This window comes from Emydura macquarii, unplaced genomic scaffold, assembly GCF_026122565.2.
Source record: "Emydura macquarii macquarii isolate MOO-44397 ecotype Brisbane River unplaced genomic scaffold, CSIRO-AGI_Emac_v2 contig_1876, whole genome shotgun sequence".
Classification (NCBI taxonomy): Eukaryota; Metazoa; Chordata; order Testudines; family Chelidae; genus Emydura; species Emydura macquarii.
Genome location: NW_027132013.1, coordinates 24,107,880 through 24,133,971, shown reverse-complemented (window position 1 = coordinate 24,133,971; position 26,092 = coordinate 24,107,880). Strand labels below are relative to the sequence as shown.

Sequence of the window (26,092 nt, the reverse complement as noted above, 5' to 3'; positions counted from 1 at the left end):
AGTCCCTCGGTGTTTGTCAGCACTGAATACATGTGCAACTTTCTAAATAAGGGGTTTAAAAGCCATCAGGGAATCCAGCTCACAAAATGGATCTGTGCACATGGAAGTGTGTGTGAACATTGACTAGATGGGCAATTTTCTAAGGGTTAGAAAAGCGATCAGGAGAGCCAAACCACAAAATGAATTCGTGTCTAGCAGAGAGAAAGAAAGACTGTTACCAATAAAAACATGCAAGGTACATGACAAAATCTAATCTTTATAGAGAGTGGCGCTGCTCTACTGCACAACAAGATCATTATGACTAATATGATTAACCACTGCTGAAAGAGGCTGCTTGGAATTAGTTTATTCCTTCAGATGTTGCAGAAACCTACAAATGTAAGCACAAATGGTATTTACACAATTATTAGAAAAGCCTATTCTGTGCACCTGTTTACATGAGTTACCTGTATAAGCCTAACAGTCTGCCTCACTGATTACTCACTAATGAACCTGCCTATAACTACCCACGTGAAACAGAAATAAATGATTGTAGGAAAGAAAAGTTTAGTAGGTTTATACATTTCCAATACAAAAAAAAATTTTTTTAAATGTATTTGTTACATGGAAAGATTTTACAATTCTGGTAGGAGATCATCATGTGCTACTTATCCATTATCCAGAGAAAATGTTATACCAGTTTACATAGAAAGAGACTAAATTCAGGGAAGAAAACATACATATTATGGTGATTCTGACTTTTCCAAGGATAAACTCCACTTTGTTTGGGGAGAGATTAAAAATACTGTACTATTTATTAATTATATCGTGTAGGCGCTGGTGCGTTAGGTCAGTGCTTTTCACTTTTGGAGAGCTAGGTTCAGAAGGCTAGCACTAGTGAAAATGAGTTGAGTCTAACTAGTCCCAGACTGAGCATATCAGAAACCAACACATAATTTTCGTATAGTCTCTGCTCAAGAGATTCCGAAGGCTGGAGGAGCATCACCGATCTGATCTGCTACGGCAATTCCTATGTGCCTATATGGAACCTCAGTGAAGTCTCTGAGGTTGCAGAGGGGAAACAGAGGTAATAGAGGCACAATGTGTCTCTGGGAGCATTCTCGACCCCTATTCTGCTAAGGTTAACCATGCTAGCCCATTGAGCCCAATGCTGTACACATGGAGGGTACAACGGGGGGAACTTGGTTCTAGGTGAGGACGTTTGTAAAACACTCGCCACTATGCAGGTTCCTGGATCGAGACAGTGGTTTTAGTCCCGCACTTTCATAAGCATTAAATCTGCTCAAAAATAGTTTACAATGTGGAAAGCTGATTGATTGTGCACTGTCTTGCATCGGCAAGTAATGACCGCACAGTTTTCCCATCGTCAGAGTCTCCGAGCTATAAAACTTGAAAAGGACTCTGAGTCCAGTGAGTTAGCAAAGGCGTACACTTTATTTACGCTCCAAAATCAAACAAAAACCTGTATAAGTATTGATCGAAACCAAAGCAAAGAGTCCTATGCTCTCCTTCCATGGAAACCCCGAGGAAGGGAAACAGTTCTCACAACTATTCTGGTTTATGTTACAGAGAAAGTGCCGGGCTCTCCCCTTCTGTGGGTGAGATTAGCCGGAGAACAGAAGAGATATGTCAAATCCTGCTAGGTCCACTTAGGAGCCGAGGCCTATTGACTTTATACTACAAGTCTTGAGTAGTTTATCCCTTTAACCACATGGAGCCTGAAGATCTGCCTTGAAAAATCAGTGCCAACCATGGTATTCATTATCTGCATGCGAACAGAGCCTAGAAGGCCCATTCAGCGTTGCGGACCCATGTGCAGGACACTGTAAAAACACAGAATAGAAGACGCCCCCTGCTTTTGTGGCTCCTGGGATAACTACAGCCGGTTGCGCTCCATAGGGCTGCAGCCGGGCAGTTCCCAGCCCAGCCCGCTTGGAAGCATGGCGGATTCAGACAGTGCGAGGCCTTGGCTTCCCTCCACCCCAAGGCTCCACCACTTCCTCTGTGTTAAAAGCCATTCTTGTTCTTTAAACACCGCTAGAATTTGTACTGGACCCTTCCATGGGGATAAAAGTATCCCTGGGAGTGGCCTGATTTACCCTTTCTTGCCATTCTTTCCATTGAATGAATATACCGCCTGGGCCCTGGTTGGGCCCCACGCTCCCCTACTCAGGTTATCCCCATGTAGATCTGGGGGGACTCCATGGGCCCGATTCCCTTCTGCAGGTTACAGGTAACCTCCACTGCTTCCCTGCGCAAAGAGGGGAAGGCTCCTGAGTCTGTTCTCCTGGGGTTTCCTGTCCAGTCTTCCTCTGAGGGGCGTGGGTTTTCGCCAGTGGAAGTAACTGGGGGCTCAGCCAATAGACCCCACGGCGTTTAGGAGATCCGCTAGCGGCCGGAGCAATTTGTGCAGACCCTGCCCTGCCTCCTGACCTTTCAGTCCCCTTCTGGCAGCATGAAAACGAAAGAAGTCACCCTGGCTCCCAATCACTCAGGGAACGAGCCATTGCGTGGTGGGGAAACTCGCACCAGGGGTCAGCCTGCCCGTGTGCTGCTTTGCCCACTGGTTTGGGAAGGGATGATGCCGTGCGTTGTGTCTGTCCGCTCCTCCTCTTCCCCTCCCGCGCCCTTCTGACCTGCGGATCTGGATCCCTTCAGAACGTCTTCGATGGAGTTAAGGGGAGCTGAGCATGCGGCGGATCTAGCCTAGATCCCCGGCGTACAGGCAAGCGGAGCATCTGGGCCCTATGGATTCCAGTGCGTCTTTTTTTGTAGCGCCAACCCATTTAAAAATAGGCGCGGTGCCGCCGTACGGAGTTTGACGCAGCACGTTGTTTATTTCTGCAGGGAATATTAATCCATATTGCTGACCCAGCCAAATTCCCGCTGCGACGCAAGCATCCCACTTGAGCTATGACGTCAATACTCTAAAGTTTGGTAGTCCAGTGTATATAGAACAGTTATGATGATGATGATGATGATGATGATGGCAGCACAAGACTAGTTTGGTGGCCCGCCTACTCTTCAGTGAGAAAGTCTTGGGGGAATGAAGATTAGTCAACGTTTGGCCTAATATTCTTCTTACTTTCCATCTTTTATGTAATTTTCCCACTTCTTTTTCAGTCTCTCTCTCTCTCTCTCTCTCTTTTCTTCCTTCCTTCCCTTCCCTTGTCTGTCCCTCTCCTTTTCTTGTCTGTCTCTCTCCTTTTCTTTTTCTTGAAGGGTCTCCAAGGCTAGTCCAGTAGATGAAGAGGAAGTTAACAATGCTCGTGAAACTAACTTGGATGTTCATAAAATTCACTTTAGCTATACCCGTTTCTTTGAAAATTAGCAAAGGAAAAATGCAGCCTTGGAATTCGAATTGTCTCTCCAGCTCATACCAGAAGCAAATTCGGATGGGTCATGCACGCTAGAAAAGCAAAAATAAAACAGGCTGTTATCTTGGATACCTCAATCCAACGGTACCTGGTTATAATAGCACACATGTTGGTGATATTACAACGTCATTGGGCATTGTTTTCAAAAATATAAAAGGTCTTGCTACATATTAATTATCGTCTCACCATTTTTGTCTTAGAATTTAGAAGATTTCATCTGAAAGGCTGAGATAAGTATAAAGTATATAGCCAAAACAAATACCGACTGGGTCATTCAAAATACTGTTACTGAGAAACATAATTTCTCATATGTAGGGCACCGGTGTGAATTCTGCTGAGTGATAACAATGACCGGAGGTCAGTAGTAGCCAGTGCCCAACAGTGACCAGAAGCTGGGGTTGTTGTTGTTGTTGTTGTTTTTTAATGACCTATGTGAAATGAGTTGCTGAGCAGTCCACATTAGGTAACACACCAATTCGGTTGCCATCATTGTACTACTGAAATTCCACTTAAATCCTCAACACAGAGCTTAAACTGAATTTAAAAGATGCACAGGCCTTATGCTTCCCTCAGAACAGAGGAGAATTTCACCCAGAAAGAGAGAAAGGAGGAGATGGAAATTGAACACAAAGATCCTTAGGGATGAGAAGGGCAGTCTGAGTAAATTCTTTCCCACTGCTATGATTACTTGTTCTGTGAATAGAAAACTGGAGCAGTCTGGTACCTTTCACCAGTACTAGATTAATGAAAACAACAACAATAATTGTCTTGCAAGGTAAATGCATTTGACCTAGCAACTAATATGCCAAGTTTGAACTTCTTCTGCTATAAAATGGCAGCTATTAAACCCTGGAAGTATAACATTAGTGAATAGTGCTCTAAAACTGTGAGTAGCTGAACATGTTGAATGCTGGAGCAGGACATTCAAGGTTTTCTGGTTACTCCGCTGAGTTTTAAAAATAAAATAATAATTAATTGTTATACTTCGAAAGTTTTTATATAATGCCTGTCACCCAAGGATCTAAGAAATAAATGTAATCCAATTGGCTGCCTTGGAATGGAATAGCTTACAAAATATTATATCCTTATGTAAACATCTACCCGTGTATTGTGTAAATACACCAGTTATGAAAATTAGCCCACACAAAAAAGTGCAACAATGTATGTAGTTTCATACATGCATTGTAGCTATTTAGCAAAGTAAACCTATCTATCATTTCAAAGGACTTTCTCCTCACCATATGAAATGGTTCCAAGTTCTTTACATAAAAAACTGTCTGCAAACATCGGTTTTTTTTTTAAATGAAGGCCTCCATCCTACAAACACTTACCCACATAATTAACTTCAGTGGGACTTCTGCTTAAAATGAAGCACGTGTGTAAATCTTGGAGGGATCGGAACTTAACTGATTTTTTTAAAATAAATACATTTGGGAGAGAAAAAGAAATCTAACTTCCCTTCTTATCCGTTTCCCTAGTTTTGGCTTTCCAAGGGCTTGAGCAATCTACTGGAGGAAGCGGAGAAAGAATAATCCGCCTGAGATGGAAAATAGCATTCAACGACCAAGTTACAAATCTCTGCAATCAGAGTTTCTAAAAAGCTGAGACCAACCTGTAAGGGCATAGGAAGGCGACCGAACACTCTAAATTGACCTAAGATTGCGTGTTAATAGATACATAGAAAACAAACAATTAGATAAAACTGTGCTTCTCACCTGCACTCTGTAAACTTTAAGACCCAGCTGCTCGATACTATAAATGCAGCTTTTTTATCTAAATTTGTAGTCAATCTGCAGCAGGTGGTCTATTATATTTCGTATTTATTATTTTATTGCAACCTCTTTTATGGCTGCAATCACAATAATCCCTGGCGTTTAGGGAGGATTTTACACCTGGTTTGTACCATCGGGGTTTCTGAAAATATTTATTTTGCGGGGACACTTGGGAAATATGAGCACTTCCAGTTTGTGGCAGTTAGAAAAAAGAAATAAGTGAAAGATTTGAAACTGAAAAATAGCGGCGAGCGCGGGAGGTAGAGAAAGCCCAGCTCTAGTTCAGGGGACTGGAAAGTACGCTCCCATCACGATATTTTGATAATCAATGCAGGGAAGTTGCTGCCTAAAGCGTTCAGATGCAATGCGAAATTCTATCTGCAAGGGAGGATTTCGGAGAGGTTTGGCGGAGCTGTGAAAAGAAGAGATCAGCTTGTCTTGCTTTAACCTACATCAGCTCGGAAGAATAGACCGAGTCCATATGGTAGATGCTGCCTGTGGATCTTCAGCACCAATGCGATGCCCTGTTCCTGCACGCCGCCCTGCTCGTGCCAGATGGTGCCTGGGCCAAGTGGCCATGCGTGGGGTGGCTCTGGTTAGCCTAATAAACCTCCAACACAAGTCAAAAATCAAAACACACACATACTAACATCTGCTAAAGCCTGCAGTACCCAGCTAGCCTTTCAATGCTGAATTAAAGAGCCCCACAGCCCTTCTGTTCCCCTAGGTTAGGCACTCATTACCATTTATCAAGCACTGATGTTATCTGGCCTCTCATTTTATTTAGTACCGAAGCTATTAGCATCAGATTTGATTTTGACAGTTGAAGCTGCTGCTGGTGAAGCGGGGCTCTGCTGGTCCGATCGCGGCAGAATTCCGCCTTCGTCAGCGCCGACACATTCCTCCTTCCGACTTGTTTACTAGGCAATCTCCTCCGAGGAGACAAAGGCTCGCCCTCTTGCAGCCCCTCTGATGTGCATGTGTCAGATATCTGGTCCAGAGCTCAGCACAAATCCTTCCTCCCTTTGCTTTGACATGCCTGATCAAACACCCTCCTATAGTTCCTGCACCCTGCCAAAGCTAGAGACTCCCTCGAGGACTGAAGTGTAAACAAGGGGTTAAGGAGACAAAAAGGAGAAAGTCCAGTTCACTGAAGCTGTAGGAGAAAGCAGCTGCTGGACCACGCTCGACTGGAGACGAGAAGAGAATAAAAGTATTAGGTGCTACAGGTGCAGTCTAAAGCGAATCAACTAGTCCTTCGACACCTATTTGGGGATGTGTGTGTAAATCATTGAGGCGTTAATTCAAGAGTAAACGCCACCATTCACATTTCAAGCGTTTCTTCATTTTCAGTAGCTGAATCTAAGAGCAGCAGAAGTTTACCCCCATTTTTGAGGCAAGCAATTGTTCAGCACCCGCCTGGATGCCGGAATTGCAAACTCAAATCTGGCCATTCAAGGCAATTCAGCAACTCTGGGTTGCAGCCGGACACGTCTGAATTGACGATCTACCCAGATAAGATTTCAAATGTAAGCAGTGATAGAGATCTCCTCCCAAAAGTTGCATTTTTCCCTCCCTCTTGCGCTGACGTCTCCTGTTCGACGTCCCAAAGCTGTTTTCTGCTTTTCTGAAAACAAGTGACTTGCTGGAAATCTAAGAATGAGGCCAAATAGTAAATCTACATGTAGATCCTTTCGCAGGGCTATTTTTATCCGTTTCCTCGCATCCTATAAGGGAGGCTCCAGGCTTATCAGAGGGAATGGATTTGGGAGTTGGAGTTGTATTGAAACCCCCTTTTTAAAAAGTGAATCTTAGATTGACAGAACATTTGCCAAACCACTGGTTGTTACACAGGTGATCTGCAACAGAAAGGGTTATCTGCAGCCTTGTGAGCTGGACCGTGGTGTAAAGGTGGCAAGCCCTCATTATCATACAGCTGAAGGTTTATCTTCCCCCAACCCCCCTCCTTTTAACAAGCTGAAATAAAAAGCCACATGAAAGGCCTGCTCTGTGCTTGTCTTTAATGAGGGACACGCGACCCAACAATAAGCACACATTGCAATCAGGCGGCTTTACTGACACACGCCATCCTTACAGCTAGGGTACACTCTTAGCCCCAGGACAGCCACGACAAATCCGTTTTGCACAAATCTATAGTGATTTGCTGGGTTCGCCCCCCGAAATAACCCGGGTCGATCTTACATTTGCCCAGTTCCTCTGATTTCACTTTCACTGAAGGGCGGCCTCACCTGAGTTTGTCTTGTCAACACGGCTGTGTCTGTGTGTGACACTGCAGTGGGCGAACGGACTCCAGGCTTTCGAAGCGAAATGGTTCGCTTGATTTCGTAACCGATTGGAAGTAAGCTGTTACAACGGCCTCCTTTAAACCCCGCGGTAGAAATCAAACCATTCCCGCCATGGCGCTTCAGAAAGCGAAGGATCAGGTGGGTGGAGAGCTGTGCTTGTTTGGCTTTTTCTCTGCTCCCTCTCTTGAATGCCTTGGGTGAGTTTTCTTCACTGTGAATCAAACAATTCACAGAAGTAATTCGGAAGCCCAGAGGGCTTTCGGCACGTGTACCTCAACATCAGCATGTGTAATGGGGACAGGGAACTGCAAAATCGCAGCGGGGCAGAGCGCTGGCCAAATTCTCCAGCAAAGCAGGGTTTCCATTGATTGTAAACCCACTTTTACTTTTACTTTCTCCCTGCTATCATCCCAGGTAGGCAAGGCAGGTGCCTTCGTCACTGCAGGGCTGCGCACTGCTCCGTGCAATGTTTGTCTTTAGAAACCAGGGGCTTTTGGAAGGAGTTTGAAGCTGGGGGGACGTTCGCGTAAAATAAACCCGACATTTTTTCAGGGTTTAGCCTCTCGTGTTTGGCTCCGTTTGAAAGCGGCCCTTCTTGGGAAAGCGGCTGCTTTTCCGAGGGACCGCTCCTGGTGTGGGTGCTGGAAATATCTCAACAGATGCTGGGCTTGTTAATAATCAGCTCGGCTCTTTGGTGGTCGGGGCTGCAGCAGCAGCGGCACAGCCGGGTATTAACTCGGGCGCTGAGGACTCTCCACAACATTTGCTTCTTTTTTTCCAGAAAGGAAAGATGAAAAAGGGGGAGGGATCGCCCGGGAGTCTGACTGACAGTTTAGATAATGAGCTTGCGAGGACAAGAGGCAACTATATAAACAGCTCGAAGGGAAGCAAGTTTTCCATTTACTGAGCGCTGTGGGCTCCGGTTAAGGAGGAGCAGTTCAACACTAAACACTCCCCCGTGCGTCTCTCACCAAATCCACTCGGCTCTGGAGTTTATAAACGCGACGAAAGCAATCCGAGTGTGGTCGTTGGCTGCAGGATTAATTCCCAGAGGGGGCTGCTTTAAACACCTGGATTATACCTTCCATTTTCTGCCGGTGCGTGGGGAGTCTTTGGAAGGACAGGGGGTTCCAGGTGAAGTGCTGCGACGACTTTTTGTCTCAAGGAAGAAGCACTTTCTTGGACCACTTGAGGAATACCAGCGGCAAATTAACCCCGGTCCCACTAAGGGTGCGAGAGGCTCGAATCACAGAAGGATGGCAGCTTTGCGCATCTGGGGCTTGACGTTTCTGGCCATGATTTTGCAGCAGGTAATCACTCGCTGAAACAAGGGGGCTCGCTGAATGAGTGGTCCTAAGTGTGACCGGCTGACGGCGGCAAGTTGTAGGGCAAAACCCGGGTAAGTTCTGATGTGGCTCTTTTGTATTGTCTCCTCTTTGTGCAGAGGGTATCCGGCTCTGGCGTCTTCCAACTGGAGCTGCACGAGTTTGCGAACAACCAGGCGGCCCTGGCTAGCGGAAAACCCTGCTCGCCCCACTGTAGGACCTTCTTTCGCGTTTGTCTGAAGCATTTTCAGGCCGTGGTGTCTCCGGGTTCCTGCACTTTCGGCAGCATCGTCACCCCAGTCCTGGGAGTAAACTCCTTCAGCATCAAAGAAACAGAGAGATTTGGCAGCCCCATTAAGTTACCCTTTAACTTCACGTGGCCGGTGAGATCCCACCTTAACCCTGATTTAAATTGTAGGGGGACGGCGGCGGGCGGTGTGGGGGGGGATAGGCTAACCAGAGTGCGCTGTTAATCTATAGTGTAAACAGACTACTTTCGTCATTGGATTTATTTCCATAACTTCCTTTTAAAGAAGAAAGAGATGGAATAATGCATCCAGCCCCAAAGCATTCAGATATCAGTATTGCTTAATCGAAGAAAGATAGAAATGTACGAAGGCTGGGAAAACGTGCATTCACCAAAACTAGTGGGGGTTGGAGGAGAATCGTCAACACAGAAACAAACTGCCCTTTTGCTCCATGAAAGACAAGAGAAACGTTTTCCCAAGAGATGGAAACAGCCCTTAGGAAGCTCCGGTTCATTGACTCGGACAAAGTAATGCTATCTGCAATTAGATTAATTAAAATGTGCATCTACGACCTGGCAGCACCAGAGGTTTCCTTGTTTCACCCAATTGTTTCAGTTCCAACGAAGTCTCTGTGACAGACCAAACCCTTTTCTGATCCATTTCCCTCGAGATCTCGTTTGTCTTCAATTCTGTATCTTCCTCTCATTTCTGTTTTGTTTCCATTCGCAGGGAACTTTCTCACTGATCATTGAAGCCTGGCACGCTCCTGCAAATTACCTTCCAGAAGGTGAATATGACACTGCACTTAGCAATCACGAGGGGGCGACAGTTTCCTAAAATTCAGGGCTTGTGTGTAAACTAATCCGAAATAGTTAACCTGTCAACGTCACTGGAAAAGTTTTAAAGTAAACTAAATTGACCTTATTGAATTCCGATGTTTATCCTATAATCTCGGTGCTAGCTTTATCCTACAATCGGGAGCTATTCCCTAAATGATATCCATCAGGTTTGCTTTGATTTTGTCCCCTACCTAATCTCCAACACAATTGCGTTTCCTCCGGTTTATTTTTGGCGTGGGAAAGAAAGGAGTTCTTTGGTGAGAAAACTACAAGGCTGCCAAAAGTCATGACTGCCTTTTCCTGTATTTTACACCTTTTTCAAATTCCGCCCTTTGGAAAAGGAATAATGGCTTTGGGATGTTTTTCTGACATAGAGGAAAAGGATATTTCAGCAGCACAACAGTTCTCACTTTGAAAAGCTTTCTGCAAACCCTCTTAGGTTCATGGTTAATAATCATTGATACTGGAGACAATAGCTGCAGTGCTGTTCCTGAATTCCAGCCACACTGGTGTGCTTTGCAATTAGCACATGTGGGTTTTTTTCCCCCTGTCATGTGCAAACAAATGGCAGAATACAACATGCTTCTTTTTTTTTTTTTAACGTAGACAATACAGTAAATGTTTACTTGATTATATGAATCATGCACTATTTCCGGGCCCGACCCTGGGCCTTATTTCATTTAAATGGAAAATATTAATGCTATCACTGGGAACAGGATCGGGGTTATTGCATCCATAAAGTATTGTGCATTGTTTAGTTTTTAGAAATCTTTACAATTTTGATATGTAGCCTAGAGGTTGTCATTAGTTGGGTTGAGCAGTTTGTGGGTGGCACTGGTTGGGGAGATGGCAGAGTGGTATCTAACATAGATTGAGTGTACATCACTGGGATGGCACTATGAGATGTGCTGTGGGGTGGCACAGGTTAGGGGCGCAATGTGAGGGGGGGCACCGGCTGCGGTTGGCGCCTGTTGGGGGTGCAATGTGGGGGGCACCGGCTGCGGTTGGGGGTGCAATGTGGGGGGCACCGGCTGCGGTTGGCACCGGTTGGGGGTGCAATGTGGGGGGCACCGCCTGCGGTTGGGGGTGCAATGTGGGGGGCACCGGCTGCGGTTGGCACCGGTTGGGGGTGCAATGTGGGGGGCACCGGCTGCGGTTGGCACCTGTTGGGGGTGCAATGTGGGGGGCACTGGCTGCGGTTGGCACCGGTTGGGGGGTGCAATGTGGGGGGCACCGGCTGCGGTTGGGGGTGCAATGTGGGGGGCACCGGCTGCGGTTGGCGCCTGTTGGGGGTGCAATGTGGGGGGAGGGCAGTGGTCGGGATGTGGCTGTGCACTGGGGCTGTACCTGGCTGGGGCTGTACCTGGCTGGAGCCCAGCCCGCAGCAGCACCGAGCCTGAGCTGTGTGTGTGCCCCGCAGGCTCCCGGGCCCCAGCCGAGGACTGGCTGATCAGTCAGGTGGCGATCCAGCGGCCGCTGGCGGTGGGCGAGGACTGGTCCCAGGACGTGCAGAGCAGCTCGCAGACCCAGCTGCGCTTCTCCTACCGGGTGATCTGCAGCGAGCACTACTACGGGGACAGCTGCTCCCGGCTCTGCAAGCGCCGCGACGACTCCTTCGGCCACTACGTGTGCGAGCCGGACGGCAGCCTGGCCTGCCTGCCGGGCTGGACCGGCGATTACTGCACCGACCGTAAGCAACACGCCGCCCGCGCGGGCCGAGACGCCCCTCCCCCCGGCCCTTCCACAGCGCTCCCTCCCTGCCCCTCCCCCCGGAATCTATCGGCCCCACCTGAGGGGCGGGGCTGGGCTGGGCTGGGCGCGGGCCGCCGCCGTCGCCTGGCTGCCCGTAGGTGGTAAAGCTGAAAGCGGCGCGTGCCAGCGCCTGGGGCCGGGAAAGCGGTTAGCTGCGCGCGCCGCCGGGCAGGCTGCAGGGAGCAGCCGAGGTCGGGCTGGGCTGGGCTGGGCTCGCGCCAGCGAGCGAACGAACGCGTGTCGCCAGCAGAAGTCGGCGGGGTGCGTGCTCCGCTGGGGCTGGAATGTGCTGGGGCCGGGGCCCAGGAGCCCCTCGCGCCCAGGCATGGCCATTAAACCCAACCGTAAAGCCTGTGTGTCATGCAGCTGGTGAAGTGGGTTGCAGCCCAGGAAAGCTTAGGCCTGAAGAAATTTGTTGGTCTTTAAAGTGCTACAGGATTCGCTCTGGTTGTTTTTCCTGTGTATTATGGAAACCACTTCAAGCCCGGGGCTGCATGAGCATCCCTAGTTCCAGCACCTAGTCCCTTGCCTTTCCCTAACCCCTGCTTGTCCCTGCAGCAGCCTCCTTTCCCCCCACTTCCCAGAGCAGCCACTAGCTCCTCCCCAGGGTCTGCCCAGCCCCACAAACGGAAAGGAGCCGGTCCCCCCAATGCTGAGGGCTTTGCTGCCCCAGCTCCATGCCCTAGGGAAATTGGCTGGGGTGCACAAGTAGCTCCTGCTCCATGTTAGCACCTCTTACCAGTGGCCAGCTGGCCAAGCTAATGTCCCTAGGGAGTGTTCACTGGGGAAAAGGGGTGATCCTGTCAAACCTCCGCTAGTCCCCCATAACTGAGTCATAGAGCCCAGTGAAGACAAGCTTCCACAGGGCCAGATAAAGAGGAGGGTTTCTCTTCCTGATGTTGCCTTGTCTTCACCAGGATTTCACATCTAGCCTTAGCACTAACAGTTGGTGAGAACAAACCTTTTTTCCTAGCAGACACAAGGCCTAACAGGTCACATCTGTCTCCAACCCACTCTTTACATAGTTTCATGGTAGAGCTACACAGAGCCCCACATTCACAATGACCCCTAGGATCACACCACCGAAATGAAAACTGCCTTATGCTGTTTGAGGCCTTGCCTACATTGGCCTTTTCCCCCCCCCTAAAATTTCCGGCTTCTTGCTACTTCTGGTGCAATTCCACGGGTGGCAGAAATGATAAGAACTAAGGTAGACAGGTTACCAGCCTTTTAACCTCTGTGTCATCTGTATGCTGAGTTAAGATGACAGCAGTTTGCGTATGCTAATTATTTCACCATTGCTGCCCCCAGAGGAGATGCACCAGTGGTAGTGTAATAGTGAGACTTTTAGACACAGCTACCTCCTCTTGTTTCTTCTCAAGCTTAGAGATGCCTATGTTTGTTGTGTAAACAGAAAGAATAAAGGACACCTCTGTTCACATCAAATACTGGTTTTCTCTGGCTCACTTCCTCCTGCTCCAAAGATCCCTGTGATCTGAAATTTTAAATGAAAGTTTTAAAGTGTAGGTTTCAAGGTACTTTTAAAAAAGCAATAGTTTTACTTTTTTAAAAGTGTAAGCCATACTGCCAAATGTATTTATTTATACCTTTCTGTTGTTTTTTACAGCTATCTGTCTGTCTGGGTGTACTGAGCAAAATGGATACTGCAACAAGCCAGGAGAGTGCATGTGAGTAGATGACAATCTCAATCTGAACTCGACAGCAACTTTAACCTTTTATTGTAATTAACACTGTAATTTAATTTTTTTCAGCTGTCGCCCTGGCTGGCAAGGCCGCTATTGTGATGAGTGCATTCCTCACATAGGCTGCCGCCATGGAACTTGTAAAACACAGTGGCAGTGCATATGTGATGAAGGCTGGGGTGGCCTCTTCTGTGACCAAGGTTAGTCTGTATGTTTCTTGGTACTGGGCTAAAAAATGTAAGGGCTTATCTACACAAACATTTAGTTCACTGTAAGCTTGAGTGTGAATCTACCCCCCTTTAGCCTGCTGCAGACTAACCTTTTCAAAGGATTAGAGCAGAGCACTCTAACCAACTATTAATGCACCTCAGCAGGGTGGATGTGGACAGTTACTCCACAGCAGGCTAGTGCAGGGTAGATTCACACCCCATCTTGCCTCGAGCTAATTGTTCATGTAGACAAGCCCTAATCCATAGCCTCTGAAATAGATTTCTTCCAGTGAAATGTTAATAGGCAACAATTTGTTCAAAGTCTCTCAAATACTAACTCTTATACTTATTAATAGTATAGATTAAAACAAATTATCTTTATTGGTAGTTGTGCCTTTTTTCTTTAAAAACTGGTTGAAATGCTGAATATGCAGTCTTTTTGCATATTCAAACTAAGAGCTGCAAGTTCAGCTACTTATTAGTAGAAATAAAGCAGTTTGCTAAATAGTTTTCAACAGAAGTGAACACCACCACTTGAGCCTTCTTTATTTCTATACATGAGGAAGTAAACTCGTGATGAGTCTGGAATGTGTGAGAGAAATAATACAGAAAGACTGAAAAGCTTAGAGATACCAGACCACTTCTACTTGCTCATCCATTAAATCTCTGAACTGTAGCCAGCTGCCAGTGTCCTTAAGGCCATAGTTATATTGTTGAAACTGAGATCATAAACTACTGTTGTGAAACAATGTAAATAGCTCTGGAAATGGTTATGATTCATAAATGCGAATAAGCAGGAAAAGCAGAATTTTTGTACACAGTTAACTATTAACCACCTGCATCCTAATTACTCTGTGGTATATATACCAGTTACAAAGATTTCCTACTTGTGTTCTATGGACCTATGTGTTTAACCCCATCTCTCAATTTAAAAAAACCCAAAACCTGCTATACGTTTAGGTAATTTATATCAGTGTTACTCTCAACAACAGAAATATGGTCAATAAACAACAAACTCTTTCTTAGATAGTTTTAATTTAAAGATTCCTCTTTTTAGCCCATTCTGCAGTATGTCTCAAAGGATACCTTTTTAAGGCAAAGCTTACTGTTAAGTTTGTCAAGGCTTGTGGTGTCTTTCATAGGATGTATACTTTTCAACTTGGTAAGTGCACATCTAAATCCCATTAAGGCTAATGGGTTTATACACACACAGAGGGGAGAGTATAGTATACTAAGGCACTTATATAGTTTGCTTGGTCTTCCACATTTCAGAGCGTGGATATATTGTGATGGGCACTGGAGATATAACAAAGAGATTTATTGGTGATATGAAAAGTTAAGTTATCTGGATTCATTCTGTTGACAACAAGAAAAACCTCTTAGTTGAAACTCTGTTTTTTGCTGTCTAAAATGTCTGTTTTCACTTTTTGTGCTGTCATATTTTGACAAATGAGTGGGTTCTATTAGGTTGTCAAAGTCTCTCTCTTCAACATTTGTCTTTGCAGATCTGAACTACTGCACCCACCACAAACCATGCAAAAATGGAGCTACTTGTCTGAACACTGGCCAGGGCAGTTACACATGTTCATGCAAACCTGGTTTCACTGGTGTTGACTGTGAACATGAAATCAGCGAGTGTGACAGCAACCCCTGTAGGAATGGTGGTAGTTGCACGGTAAGAGCTCATTTTAAATGGAAGTCAATCTGTGAAACAAGCACAAGTATACCTTTTCAAAAATGGCTTTGTAACAACATAATGGGAATCTGATAGCTGACAGGTCCATTACGAAAGCTCTCAGGTATCCTACTGAACTCTTTCCTGGAAGTATCGGGGGAGGAAGTGTATTACAGGAAGAGGCGTATTGCCTAGATCAAAACTAGTCAACTGACTCTTAGGTTGCTGGGGAGGCCCTTATGAGATCCATGCAAGACTCAGGCCCAGTAAGAGAATAGATCTCAAAAATAAACTTCTTTGAACCAAAATGCATACAGAAATGCACTAAAACCATTTTAGTAGTGAATAAAGGAATAAACCTGCAATATCCTAGAGGAGTACAATATCATACAATATGAAGCTGATCTATTAAAATTTCTGTGCAACAAGCTTATGCATTTTAGAGCATTCTACAGTCTAGTGTTTCAATATACTTGCAGAACCATTCAGTGATTAATTCTACCTGTTGATAAAGATCAGTAGATCATGGATATCAAATGTGAACTGTATATTCTACCTGAAGCTAGTGGCATTAGGCCTCTTTGTTCATCCCCAAGGGCTCACAAGGATCACACTCAGAAAAAGCAGAGGTTTCATTATGGTTTACAGGTGGGTCTCTTCATAGAGCAGCAAAATCGGTCCTCATCAGAAATGAGCTGCCATGCAGAGGATGAATGGGCCACTTGCTACTGTTATCATCAGAAACATACGGTGCAGGCCTAACAGGGCCTTGGGGATCCTATTTAACAAACAGTGGTAAAGTTAGTAGTGTCTTTGTTTATCTGGCTGTTTGGGTCCCCACAACTGCACCTGTTTTGCTTGACTGAGTGATTACCTCTACTCTGAATGTGGCTGTCTAGTGACTTAATCCCTCTGAGTCCTGTCTTCATTTTTTTCATCTGAATGCCTCACTGGTTGCAGGGAACAATAAATTCATATCGCACAGAAGAGGAGGGATGGAAGAAAGTTTGCTGTTGATCAACAGGGATACATGAAAGTAACTGCCTTTGAATGGATAGGCATTTGCAAATAGCAAAGGTTCAATGTTAAGTTTTTAACTTTGCAGGATATGGAGAATGGTTACCATTGCCTATGCCCCCCTGGATACTATGGTGCTCACTGCGAGCACAGTGTCTTGACATGTGTTGACTCTCCTTGCTTTAATGGTGGCACATGCTTGGAAAAGGACCAAGGGATCAGCTACGCTTGCCATTGCCCTCTCGGCTTTACAGGATCAAACTGTGAAAAGAAAGTGGACAGATGCACAAGCAACCCATGTGCAAATGGTAAGTCTTCCCCTCAGGAGATCCTGTGTATCTCTTTGGATCCATCACACTTTCAGTGTTAAAGTGACAAAAGTCTTTAATTTGATCTCTAGTTCTTCCTCTGCGCTATCCTCTCCCATTATATGCCAGACTTCACTTCCTACCCTGAGCCCTCAGAAGAGGCCAACATTGTCATGTTGTACATAAATTACCAGAGCATTGGGTTGCAGGAGATTTATCAAGAAAAGGAGGAAAGGGGAGAAGTTTGCAGACTAAATTAAACTAACTATATATGGAAGGGACAAGGTGAGTGAGGTAATATCTAGTGTGCACCAACTTCTGTTGGTGAGTGAGACAAGACATTACCTCACCCACCTCATCTCTCTAATATCCTGGGACCAATATGGCTACGACAACACGGCATACATTATGTTAAAGGGACATGATTATAAATCACAATGGCTTGATTAGGCAACGTGTAGAGCTTTCAAAAAATGCATGTTGTATTTATCTAAAACTATTTCCTGCCTGTTGCAGAGTTGTTTACCAAGAAAGTGATTTAGTGTTCAGGATGAAGTGCATTGCTGACTAAACACTTCATTGTATTTTTTTCCCCAGGTGGTCATTGCTTTGATTTGGGTCAGCTCCGTGTGTGTCGCTGCCGTGCTGGCTTCTCCGGTCAGAAGTGTGAGATAAACATCAACGAGTGTGCCAGGAACCCATGTTCCAATGGGGGCTCTTGTCATGACCTGATCAATGACTATACCTGCACCTGCTTGCCCAGCTACACTGGCAGAAACTGTGACATCAAAACCAGAGATGAATGTGCCTCTGGGCCATGCCAGAATGGGGCCACGTGCTACGGTGGACTTTATAATGCTAACTTTGTTTGCAACTGTCCTTATGGCTTCATGGGCAGCCGTTGTGAGTTCCCAGTTTATACAGTGCCCGTTCCATATCCTCCTAAGCCCGTTCCCTGGATAGCTATATCCATGGGTGTGGGACTAGTGGCTTTGCTCATATTATTCTGCATGATAGCTATAGTCATCAGACAGATGCGGAGGCACCCAGAGCAGGACTTGGAGACAATGAACAATCTGTCTGATTTCCAGAAGGACAATCTTATTTCAGCTTCCCAGCTCAAAAACACCAATAAAAATAAAGACCTAGAGGTGGACTGTGGGCTGGAAAAATCAAACTACAAACCTAAGAACCATACATTGGACTATAACTTGGTAAAGGATCTGACAAGCAGAATGACACAGGAAGATAAATATTATAAAAGTGAAAAGTGTTTAGGAGAGAAGCCTCCCCTCCGATTATACAGGTAAGCGTGCAGTTTTCCCCTGCATTTAAGCCACTGCTGTCCAAGGTGCATATGAGAAAAAAGGCTTCTTTTCATTCAGGGAGCAGAAATAGGGGGAAAAAATCAGATTAGTGCACGAGTTTCACTGTGCGTGGGTATCTTTAACTCTGCCTGTCAATTAAGACTCTGTTTCTGCCCAGGATGATGCCAGTATGGGCAATGGAAGGGACTGACAGTCAGTCCACTTGTGAAAATATGTAGTGTCTTTCCTTCCCCACTAGATAGTGGAGAGACAAGAACAGAGATCTGTCCTGACATTAAAAATAATTATTTCAAATCTTAATAAGAAAGCAAAGATAGAACACCTCCCCAAGAATGTCCTTTTTTGTGGAAGTGGCGACTGGAATAAGAATAGCCACATTCCAGCTGAAGAGGGTAAAAAAAAAAGGGTTTCCACTGGCTCTTCAGTCTTTTGTTATATGTAGTAAAAATCCCTCACTTGGATTTCACTTGTGATTAAATGGTGTATTGTAATGCTGACATGGCAGGAAATGAAAAGGGATAGGAGATGGAGCTGAGTAGTAAATTATTAGACCGGGCATGGTGGAAGTGTAGCAAAACAGTACTGAATCCTCACTTTTTCTTTTTTCAAGTTTAACCTCCTACTTGTAGAGAACACCTGGAACACAGGTTATTACTTCATTCGGGCTATTACCTCATCTTCTCACCCATCTTGCCCATCTCATTCATCACTGACCTCTCTTATTTCTCCTGTGGATATTTCTAGAAGACCTATATAAGGGATTTTATTTTCCTCAGAGTCCTTAGATTTTTCTTTTGTCTCTCTCTGCCTCCCTTAGTGAAAAGCCAGAATGTAGAATATCAGCAATATGCTCTCCAAGAGATTCTATGTACCAGTCTGTCTTTGTGATAACAGAGGAGCGGAATGAGTGCGTCATAGCTACAGAGGTAAGTACACAGTTTCATAAGACCCCATCTGGGCAATCATTGTTTCACAGAATGAGATGGCAAGTCATCCTTCAGAACTGAAGTCTGACAGGGTGGCAATTGTATTATAGGGATTTCAAGCACCCTTCGGTATTCATCTATACTATGTGATCAAAGGCTGTGATTGGTAGACCATCAGTGGTACATGGAACACTTTCTGGTGGCCAACAGGAGCACCAGAACAAACAGAAAAGGCAGTGGGGGAAATATGGGAAGGAATGTGCTAATTTATTTTTTTCAGAGGTGCTGAGCTCAGAAGTGAAGTCAATGAGAGCTGAGGGTGCCCAACAATACTGAAAATCAGATCATAAAAGTTTAATGAGTGGAGGTAGTGGAGCAGTGGCACACAAGATTATTTTCTTATATATGTGGTTTTCAAAGGGAAAAAGTGATAGATCCTAGGACAAAGACATAAAGTTAGAGTCACCACATCAGCAAAAGGGCATAAAATAATAATCCATGGGTGGTATCTGTTCTATGGGAACACAGATATAGCCATGGCGTTCCATCAATAGATGTAATATGGTTGAATATGCACACAGGAAGAGTACAGTAAGTCAGGGAAGGGAACTTAACCCTCCTGCCACACAGGATCCTGTTATTTGCTGTGTGTGTAGATTTTGACATGTTACTGGAAAGGCCAGGGGCCAATACAGAAACAGATCTTCACAGGAAGAGTTCAGCATGCGGTAGTGTTGAGAATTTAAACAAAAGCTGTTAAGGAACTGAATATTTACTGAAGGACTAATGACCATTTAGAAAAAGGCCCATTGAGAAGGTCAATTTAATGCCAACTTGTGACTCTATCTGAAGAAAGACCTTGAACTGAGGTGGCTCTCTTTATTACAACTTTTCTGTCTATGTACCCAACGTTGGTACTGTAGTTCCAGAGGACCATCAGGAGGAGGAATCTGCTGTGGCATTAACACTCACTAAAATGGAATTTTAGCTCCCCTGAGATTCCTGCTCAAACAGCAAGATGAAAATAGTGGGAATTTTCAAAGGGCCTAACTCCCACTGATAATAGGAATTATGCATCTAACTGCTATGTGTCTTTAAAAAACTCCCCCAATGTTTTCAAACCTGGCTGTCTAAAAGTTAAGCTCCCAAATCCATAATTGGTGTTTAAAGTCAGGCAAATTTTGGTTTGGAAGCCTAACTTTTAGGCACCCAGATATGAAAATTTTTACCTAAATTATCTTGAATTCAAACCAGATAATTCATCTGTAGGAAATAAGGCAACTTGAAATAGGGTGGAGCTGTTAGCTAGTGCTTCTTTGACCTGTGGGGCAGCCTCACCCCTGAGTGCTAAGCTGCAGAAACCTTTGGCTTAAGTTAGTTTGATTTGGATGTACTTTGTTTATGATTTGCTTGTTTTATTTTAAATCTGCAATACCCTACACATGTTGCCTTTTTTAATTATTATTTTATTTCCTGACAGGTATAAGACTGAAGGGTCAGTCTGTATGCACCTCAGATGTGGTGATGCCAGGAGATGGACATTTCTGTTGCATTGTTTACAATTCAGAACTGGATTGGACTTTTTTTTTTAATTATATGCAACTTGCTGCTCTCAGGAGGAGGATGGAACTGGGTGAACTGGACAGACTGTGAATTTACCGAAAGATGCAATACACCTTTTTGTTTTTAGTGTCCTTGTTTGACATTGATACAAGGAATATAACTGGCTATAGAAGAGGGAGGGGGCAGAGGAGAGAAGGATGAAAAATGTTGTTTTGTGACTAACTTTTTTAATGATATTGAGGCCAGTTCCTCATGGACAGACCTGTGGCTTTCCAAACTCTAATTCTGGGAGATTGCAGTTGGAGCAGAAGGCACTTGACTATCACTTATATGTGCAGATGTTGCTGTGGGAAACATGCATGAAGAAAAAGATACATTGCTATGCAGATATTGGATACAGAATAAATGATATCTCCATTTTCCCCCCCTAGGTTTAAAAGTGCCTAAAGCATGTCAAAGAATCTAGGGAGCCTAAAGAGAGACTTGATTGCCTTCTTTTGCAGTACCTGACCAGTATTGGGCAGGGGTGTGGTTGACACTTCCTGCTGCTCATTTATTTACATCTTCTTTTCTCCAGCTGCATCTATTTCAGGCAATTTGAGGGGCTAGAGGAGGAAGGGAAGAGGGATTCTGAATATATATTTCTCTCTTTTGGTGTTGCTTTGGAGAACTTTTGACCTGATCAATAATTTGGGACACAGTCCCATCTCTGAAATGATAGAGGACCCTCCCACCTTTAAACTGTTGAAAAGGAGACAGTGTAATGAATGTTCGTTGCCTCTTTCCCCTCAGTCTGGGAGACATAATACCAGCCCTAACTGAAAGCCTTATAAATGCGTTTAAAATCAATCAGAACTACTAGAACCTACACAAGCTTAGCTGTCTCAGCTGTTTTCATGCCCTTTGCACTACCAATCATTGTGAACAGAAGTGACATTTTTCTTCTCACACTTTTTTTTTTTGTGGCAGGGACTTGGGATTGTGTGTTATGTTTCTGACTCAGGTGTCACCTTCAGCTGCAAATAATCTCAAAGTCCTAGCTGTTACTTTTCAGAGGGGGAGGGATTTATTTCCCTATCCTTTACTTCCCTGTTGTAGAAACCACACACACACAGACTCCTTCACTCCTGTTCCAAATGCTCAACAGCAGAGCAGCCACTGAGAGGCTGTCTTCAAGGACAGACTCAGAGCAGAATTTGAAGGCTCTAGGCTTGTCCTGTTTGATTCACTCCCACCCACAGCAGCAGGGAAATGGGGAAGCTACTCCTTGAATCCAGAAGCGCAGTTCTGAACTGGTAGGTTCAGTGCACACAGACTATCTTCTTATATATACATTTACAGCAATAATATTTGACAGCCAAGTGGAAAGTGCTGTGACATACTGTGGTGATAAGATGAAACTGCAAGGTGGGGCGGAATGAGGAGGGAGGAAGCAAGATCTCATTCAAGGAAATCTGGGACTATGCTATCCATAGGACACCAATGTTCCTGAACTTGTAAATCCTAGTATTGGACTAGACCATCTGCTGCCTTGAACTGTGCAGGCAAGGTCCTGTCATAATGTCCACTACTGACCTTCTGCTCTGACCACACGGATCATTTTGAAGAGGACCTTCAGAAATCAATAATATGGATTTTAGTTTGTCTGTTTGTAGTTTATTTTGAAGTCTAGTATCTCAGTAATTTAAAAAAAAAAATCAGAAGCACTGAACTTTCTACGTTTTATAACATTATTTTGTATATAATGTATATTTATAATCAAACCAGAAGTGTAAATATGTTTATTACTTCTCATGTAATGTTTTTAATGTGATAAAGTTTGAATTTTATTTTTTTTTTCAAACAATGAAAATACCTTCATGCTACTATGAAGTTTATGTGGTTTGTCTTTTTGCCACTGAGGTTTCATGATCCTATGATACACAGCATAACTCTTTGTCCCAGAAGCAAGTCTGACTGTCAGCTCTCCATGTCTGCCCCAAATGTACATCTTACGCAGACTTGTTGTTATCCCACTTTGACTATTAACTGACATCAGAGAGGTTGTAGTATGGAACTGAGCTGACAGAAAAGTTGCTATTGTACATTTACTCTAAACTTTTTCATACCCATACAAACTTCTTATGAATTCTTTGTATATGGATTTAATACATGTATAAAGTAGCAAAATTAATTCCTTGGTTTGTAGTGCACTTATGGGGTAAGAATTAATCACGATAGGTTACTCACACATTCCTTTCAACGACTCCTTGAGTAAGGCCAAATGTTGCCCGGTGCAGGTTATTCTTGCACAGCTTCCACAAGTTTGGATTTGCAGAATTTATTCCTGCTCATTCAATTGGGAGTGGGTTAGGTTTGTCCCTCTGCAGAACAAACAAGGGTTTCATGTCCTCTTCTCCCAACACCACCGATCTCCTGGGACCTCTGTGTTGGGCCTCTGCTTCCATGTGATATGCTTTCCGGATCCCTCTGCTCCAACAGCATCACTGTCCTCTCAGGATATACTATGCCCTAAGGCCCACTCAGGAGATGCTTCAGCAAGCAGTGAAGAGATCTTATGTAAGATAATGCTGACATGGTTAGAGGCCTTTGAACATATATATTATTTACATGTAGACACCTGATACTCTTACTTTGTCATAGACGTTTGGCAGTAGTGCATCTAACCTAGGTGTATAAACAAAATTAGGAACTGCAAGAACGTGAAAAAAAGTTGTTCCTCTCTTTCTTGGTTATGAGTGCCAAAACGCATATTCAATTTTATTCCAAGAATCTGACTAATTGCTATTTAAAAAGAAAATATATAAGTTACAAAGCACTTTATCACAGAATTTTTACACATTAAACTATTGCAAGTAATGCTTGATAAAACAAACACAGAAAAACCCTTAATGTGTATAAGTGCTATTATTAAGAGTGGTTTTATTTGTGTCTCATTCTGCACTTCAGTTCCTTGCTTAGTAAAACTAGCTTTTAAATCCTACTCAATTTCCTGGCTACCACTTAAAGACATTCAGGTTGGAAAACAGAACTAAAAAACGCTTTCCTATCCCCAAATATTCACCTTGTTGAGCAAATTGTGAAAAACAAGCCACTGACAAAAAGCTTAGCAGATGCTCCCAGCCTGCAGCTCTTCCTTGGCAATGTGCAATAAACCCAACAGATGCCTCTCTTAATTGAACACACGGATTACATACACACATGCACTCTGTCCTGCTTAAAACAAAACACACACAAAATCAAACAGGAAAATAGCCAGAAAGCTTTTCCCACAGCACTGGGCAAGCAGCAATGCAGAGAGCAACCAGACCTAGTTCTGCCTGCTCAAAATGAAACAGGAAATCATATCTGCAGGCAAGAGGGAGCTGAATCCATTAAAACCCATGGATCAGATTAGGTAGCGCCCACAGTAGTAAAACAGGCACAAGCACATGCCTTTGTGCATAGCCACACACGAGAGAGGAAAAAACTATGCATCAGATCACAAGGACAATTGTATATGTATTGGAAATACTACCACACAACTCCCAGAATAAATCACAGAGCCTACACAGGTAAGCCAGATGTGGTGCATGCATCCACACTGGACAAGAAGGAAAAATACATGTGAATCCATGCTTTAATGCTGTCTGGCATATGAATGACCATTTATAATATTATTGATACCACTGTTACAGAATTGCAATAAATATCCTATAAGATCTGCCATGTAAGGTACCGATGGAAAAGTCATGATTCGCTAAGATCGATAAGCATGTTTATATGTATGTATCAGATAAGTTCTAAATATGTATGGTCCAGCTGTATTTCAAACTTGTGCTGTGTTTCTGGGTGACAACCCCAGAGAGGCTGGCAGCAGCACTAAGCCTTCTTAACGGCTCATCAAGGGAATTCAAATGTACAATGAATCCAGTGAAAGAACCCAGGGGGCTACACCTTATGAGTTACCAGGACATGTGAGAACATGCTTATGGTCAGGGGACTCTGAAGCTTTTCTATGCCATGTGCTGTGCGGCTGAGTTTGGGACAAGCCACATGGCAAAAGAACATAAAAGGCAGCTGCACCATCTCCATCTTGTCTTTATTCCTGCTTCCTACCTCTGGGTCATCTACAAATGAAGCTCTGAAACAAAGGATTGAGACCTATCCAGGGACTGGATGTACTCCAGAGGACCTGTACAAGCCTGCAACTCCACAATTCTGCTGAGAATCCGATATATGTGGACTTTAAAGTCATTTGTATGCATCTGATTGCTTTGACCATTTAATATCTCTCAGTATTTGTTTCTTTCCTTTATAAGAAATCTTTAGTTTAGTTACTAAAGGATTGGCTGACAGCGTGGTATTTTGCCTACGATCCAAACTTACATTGGTCTGGTAATGTGACTGACCTTTTGGGGATCAGGAGAACATTTTTGGTAAAGGGAATAAAGTGTTAATAATTTATCTCTCTACTGGATCTAGTTGCTAATTGGGGGTCAGAGACTGAAATGCAATAAAGGGGGCTGTTTAACTTCTTGTCTTTAGCTTCTTGATAACCAATGTGGGGGATCAGAAGCGCTGTTTGTGACTGGTTGGTCACTCTAACTGCAGCGTTAGCCACCAGTTTGGGAGAATCTGCTCTCCTTTTGCAGCCTGCCCTGACCGTGGCATTTTCAGGTGGGCCACTCTAGCCACGGACGGGTCACACATGCACATGTACATATCCCAGATATGTTGCCAAATAAATTGCAAACATATGGACTGAATACATAATATGACCAGGATTTGACCTGATGTCTTTGGCCAAAAATTCCCCACCCCTACCACCACCTTGTGTAGAGAGCACTGTATCAGGGCTGTTTACCTTCCTGTCACCCAAGACATGACTGCATTGTAGCAGTGTTATATGTAGTTTGTGAGGTGCTTTGAGATTCTTCAGGATGAAAGCACTATATGAATATAAACGTCTCATGAGCACAGAGGAAACACCAAGACTGTAGGTGCAATGATGTACTAGTTTTAGGCTTGCTTGATTCACGAGATGTACCTTCATTAAACAAACATGTAAGTTTTTCAAACTAAACTTAATAGCCCTATGAACTAAAGGGGTCAAATTCATTCTGGGTATTACTCCAGGATCATCAACTACAGTGGAGTTGTGGATTTGTCCCAAAGCCTGTATCTAAACTTCTTAGCTTCTAATTTTAAAAGATTACAAATATTCAGAGAAAACAGTATCATTATTTTTAAACCTAAGAACACTATATAACAGTGTCCTTTCTGTACCAAAAAAACCTCTGTGCTATTGTCAGGTTTGAGTGCTATTCTGCCCAAATGACTTCAGTGGGGCTGCACAAAGTGCAGGAGTCTGCCTGAATGGATCCAGTTTCAGGATCTGGCCTTACGTCTGAAAACAGTTGGTATGTAGGGACACAAATGCTGGGACATGCCTCTAACTACGAGTGTTAATGGTGCTGCTAAATATACAGCAGAACTGCATTTGTTGAAATGGAATGCAGGATGTGAATTTATTTAATGTGTCAAGGAGAGGGACTCAAAAAATGATGCATGTTGCAGGATGTACCTAAAATTGGATAAAGGGGATTTTTGCATCCAATAGAAACTTCTCCAATGTATGGAAGTAAGAAAACTTACCCTTGTGCCTCAAAGTGCTATTTGGAGAGATAAGGATTATTGAGCAACTGCCACTATCTAACAAATGATAATATTGCTGTAAAATAATCACTTTTCAAATGCTATTA

General features: G+C 44.1%; 1 protein-coding gene across 1 annotated transcript; it reads left to right on the top strand.

Annotated features, from left to right (window-relative positions):
• The first annotated feature begins 8,594 nt into the window (after window positions 1-8,594).
• Window positions 8,595-22,559, top strand: DLL4 (delta like canonical Notch ligand 4). The gene is made up of 11 exons (XM_067557969.1): window positions 8,595-8,765; window positions 8,900-9,163; window positions 9,758-9,815; window positions 11,288-11,557; window positions 13,247-13,307; window positions 13,392-13,522; window positions 15,037-15,206; window positions 16,312-16,531; window positions 17,129-17,837; window positions 18,677-18,785; window positions 20,266-22,559. The coding sequence occupies exons 1-11, from the start codon at window positions 8,712-8,714 to the stop codon at window positions 20,269-20,271; spliced, it is 2,052 nt and encodes a 683-aa protein (XP_067414070.1). The 5' UTR covers window positions 8,595-8,711; the 3' UTR covers window positions 20,272-22,559.
• The last annotated feature ends 3,533 nt before the right edge of the window (window positions 22,560-26,092 follow it).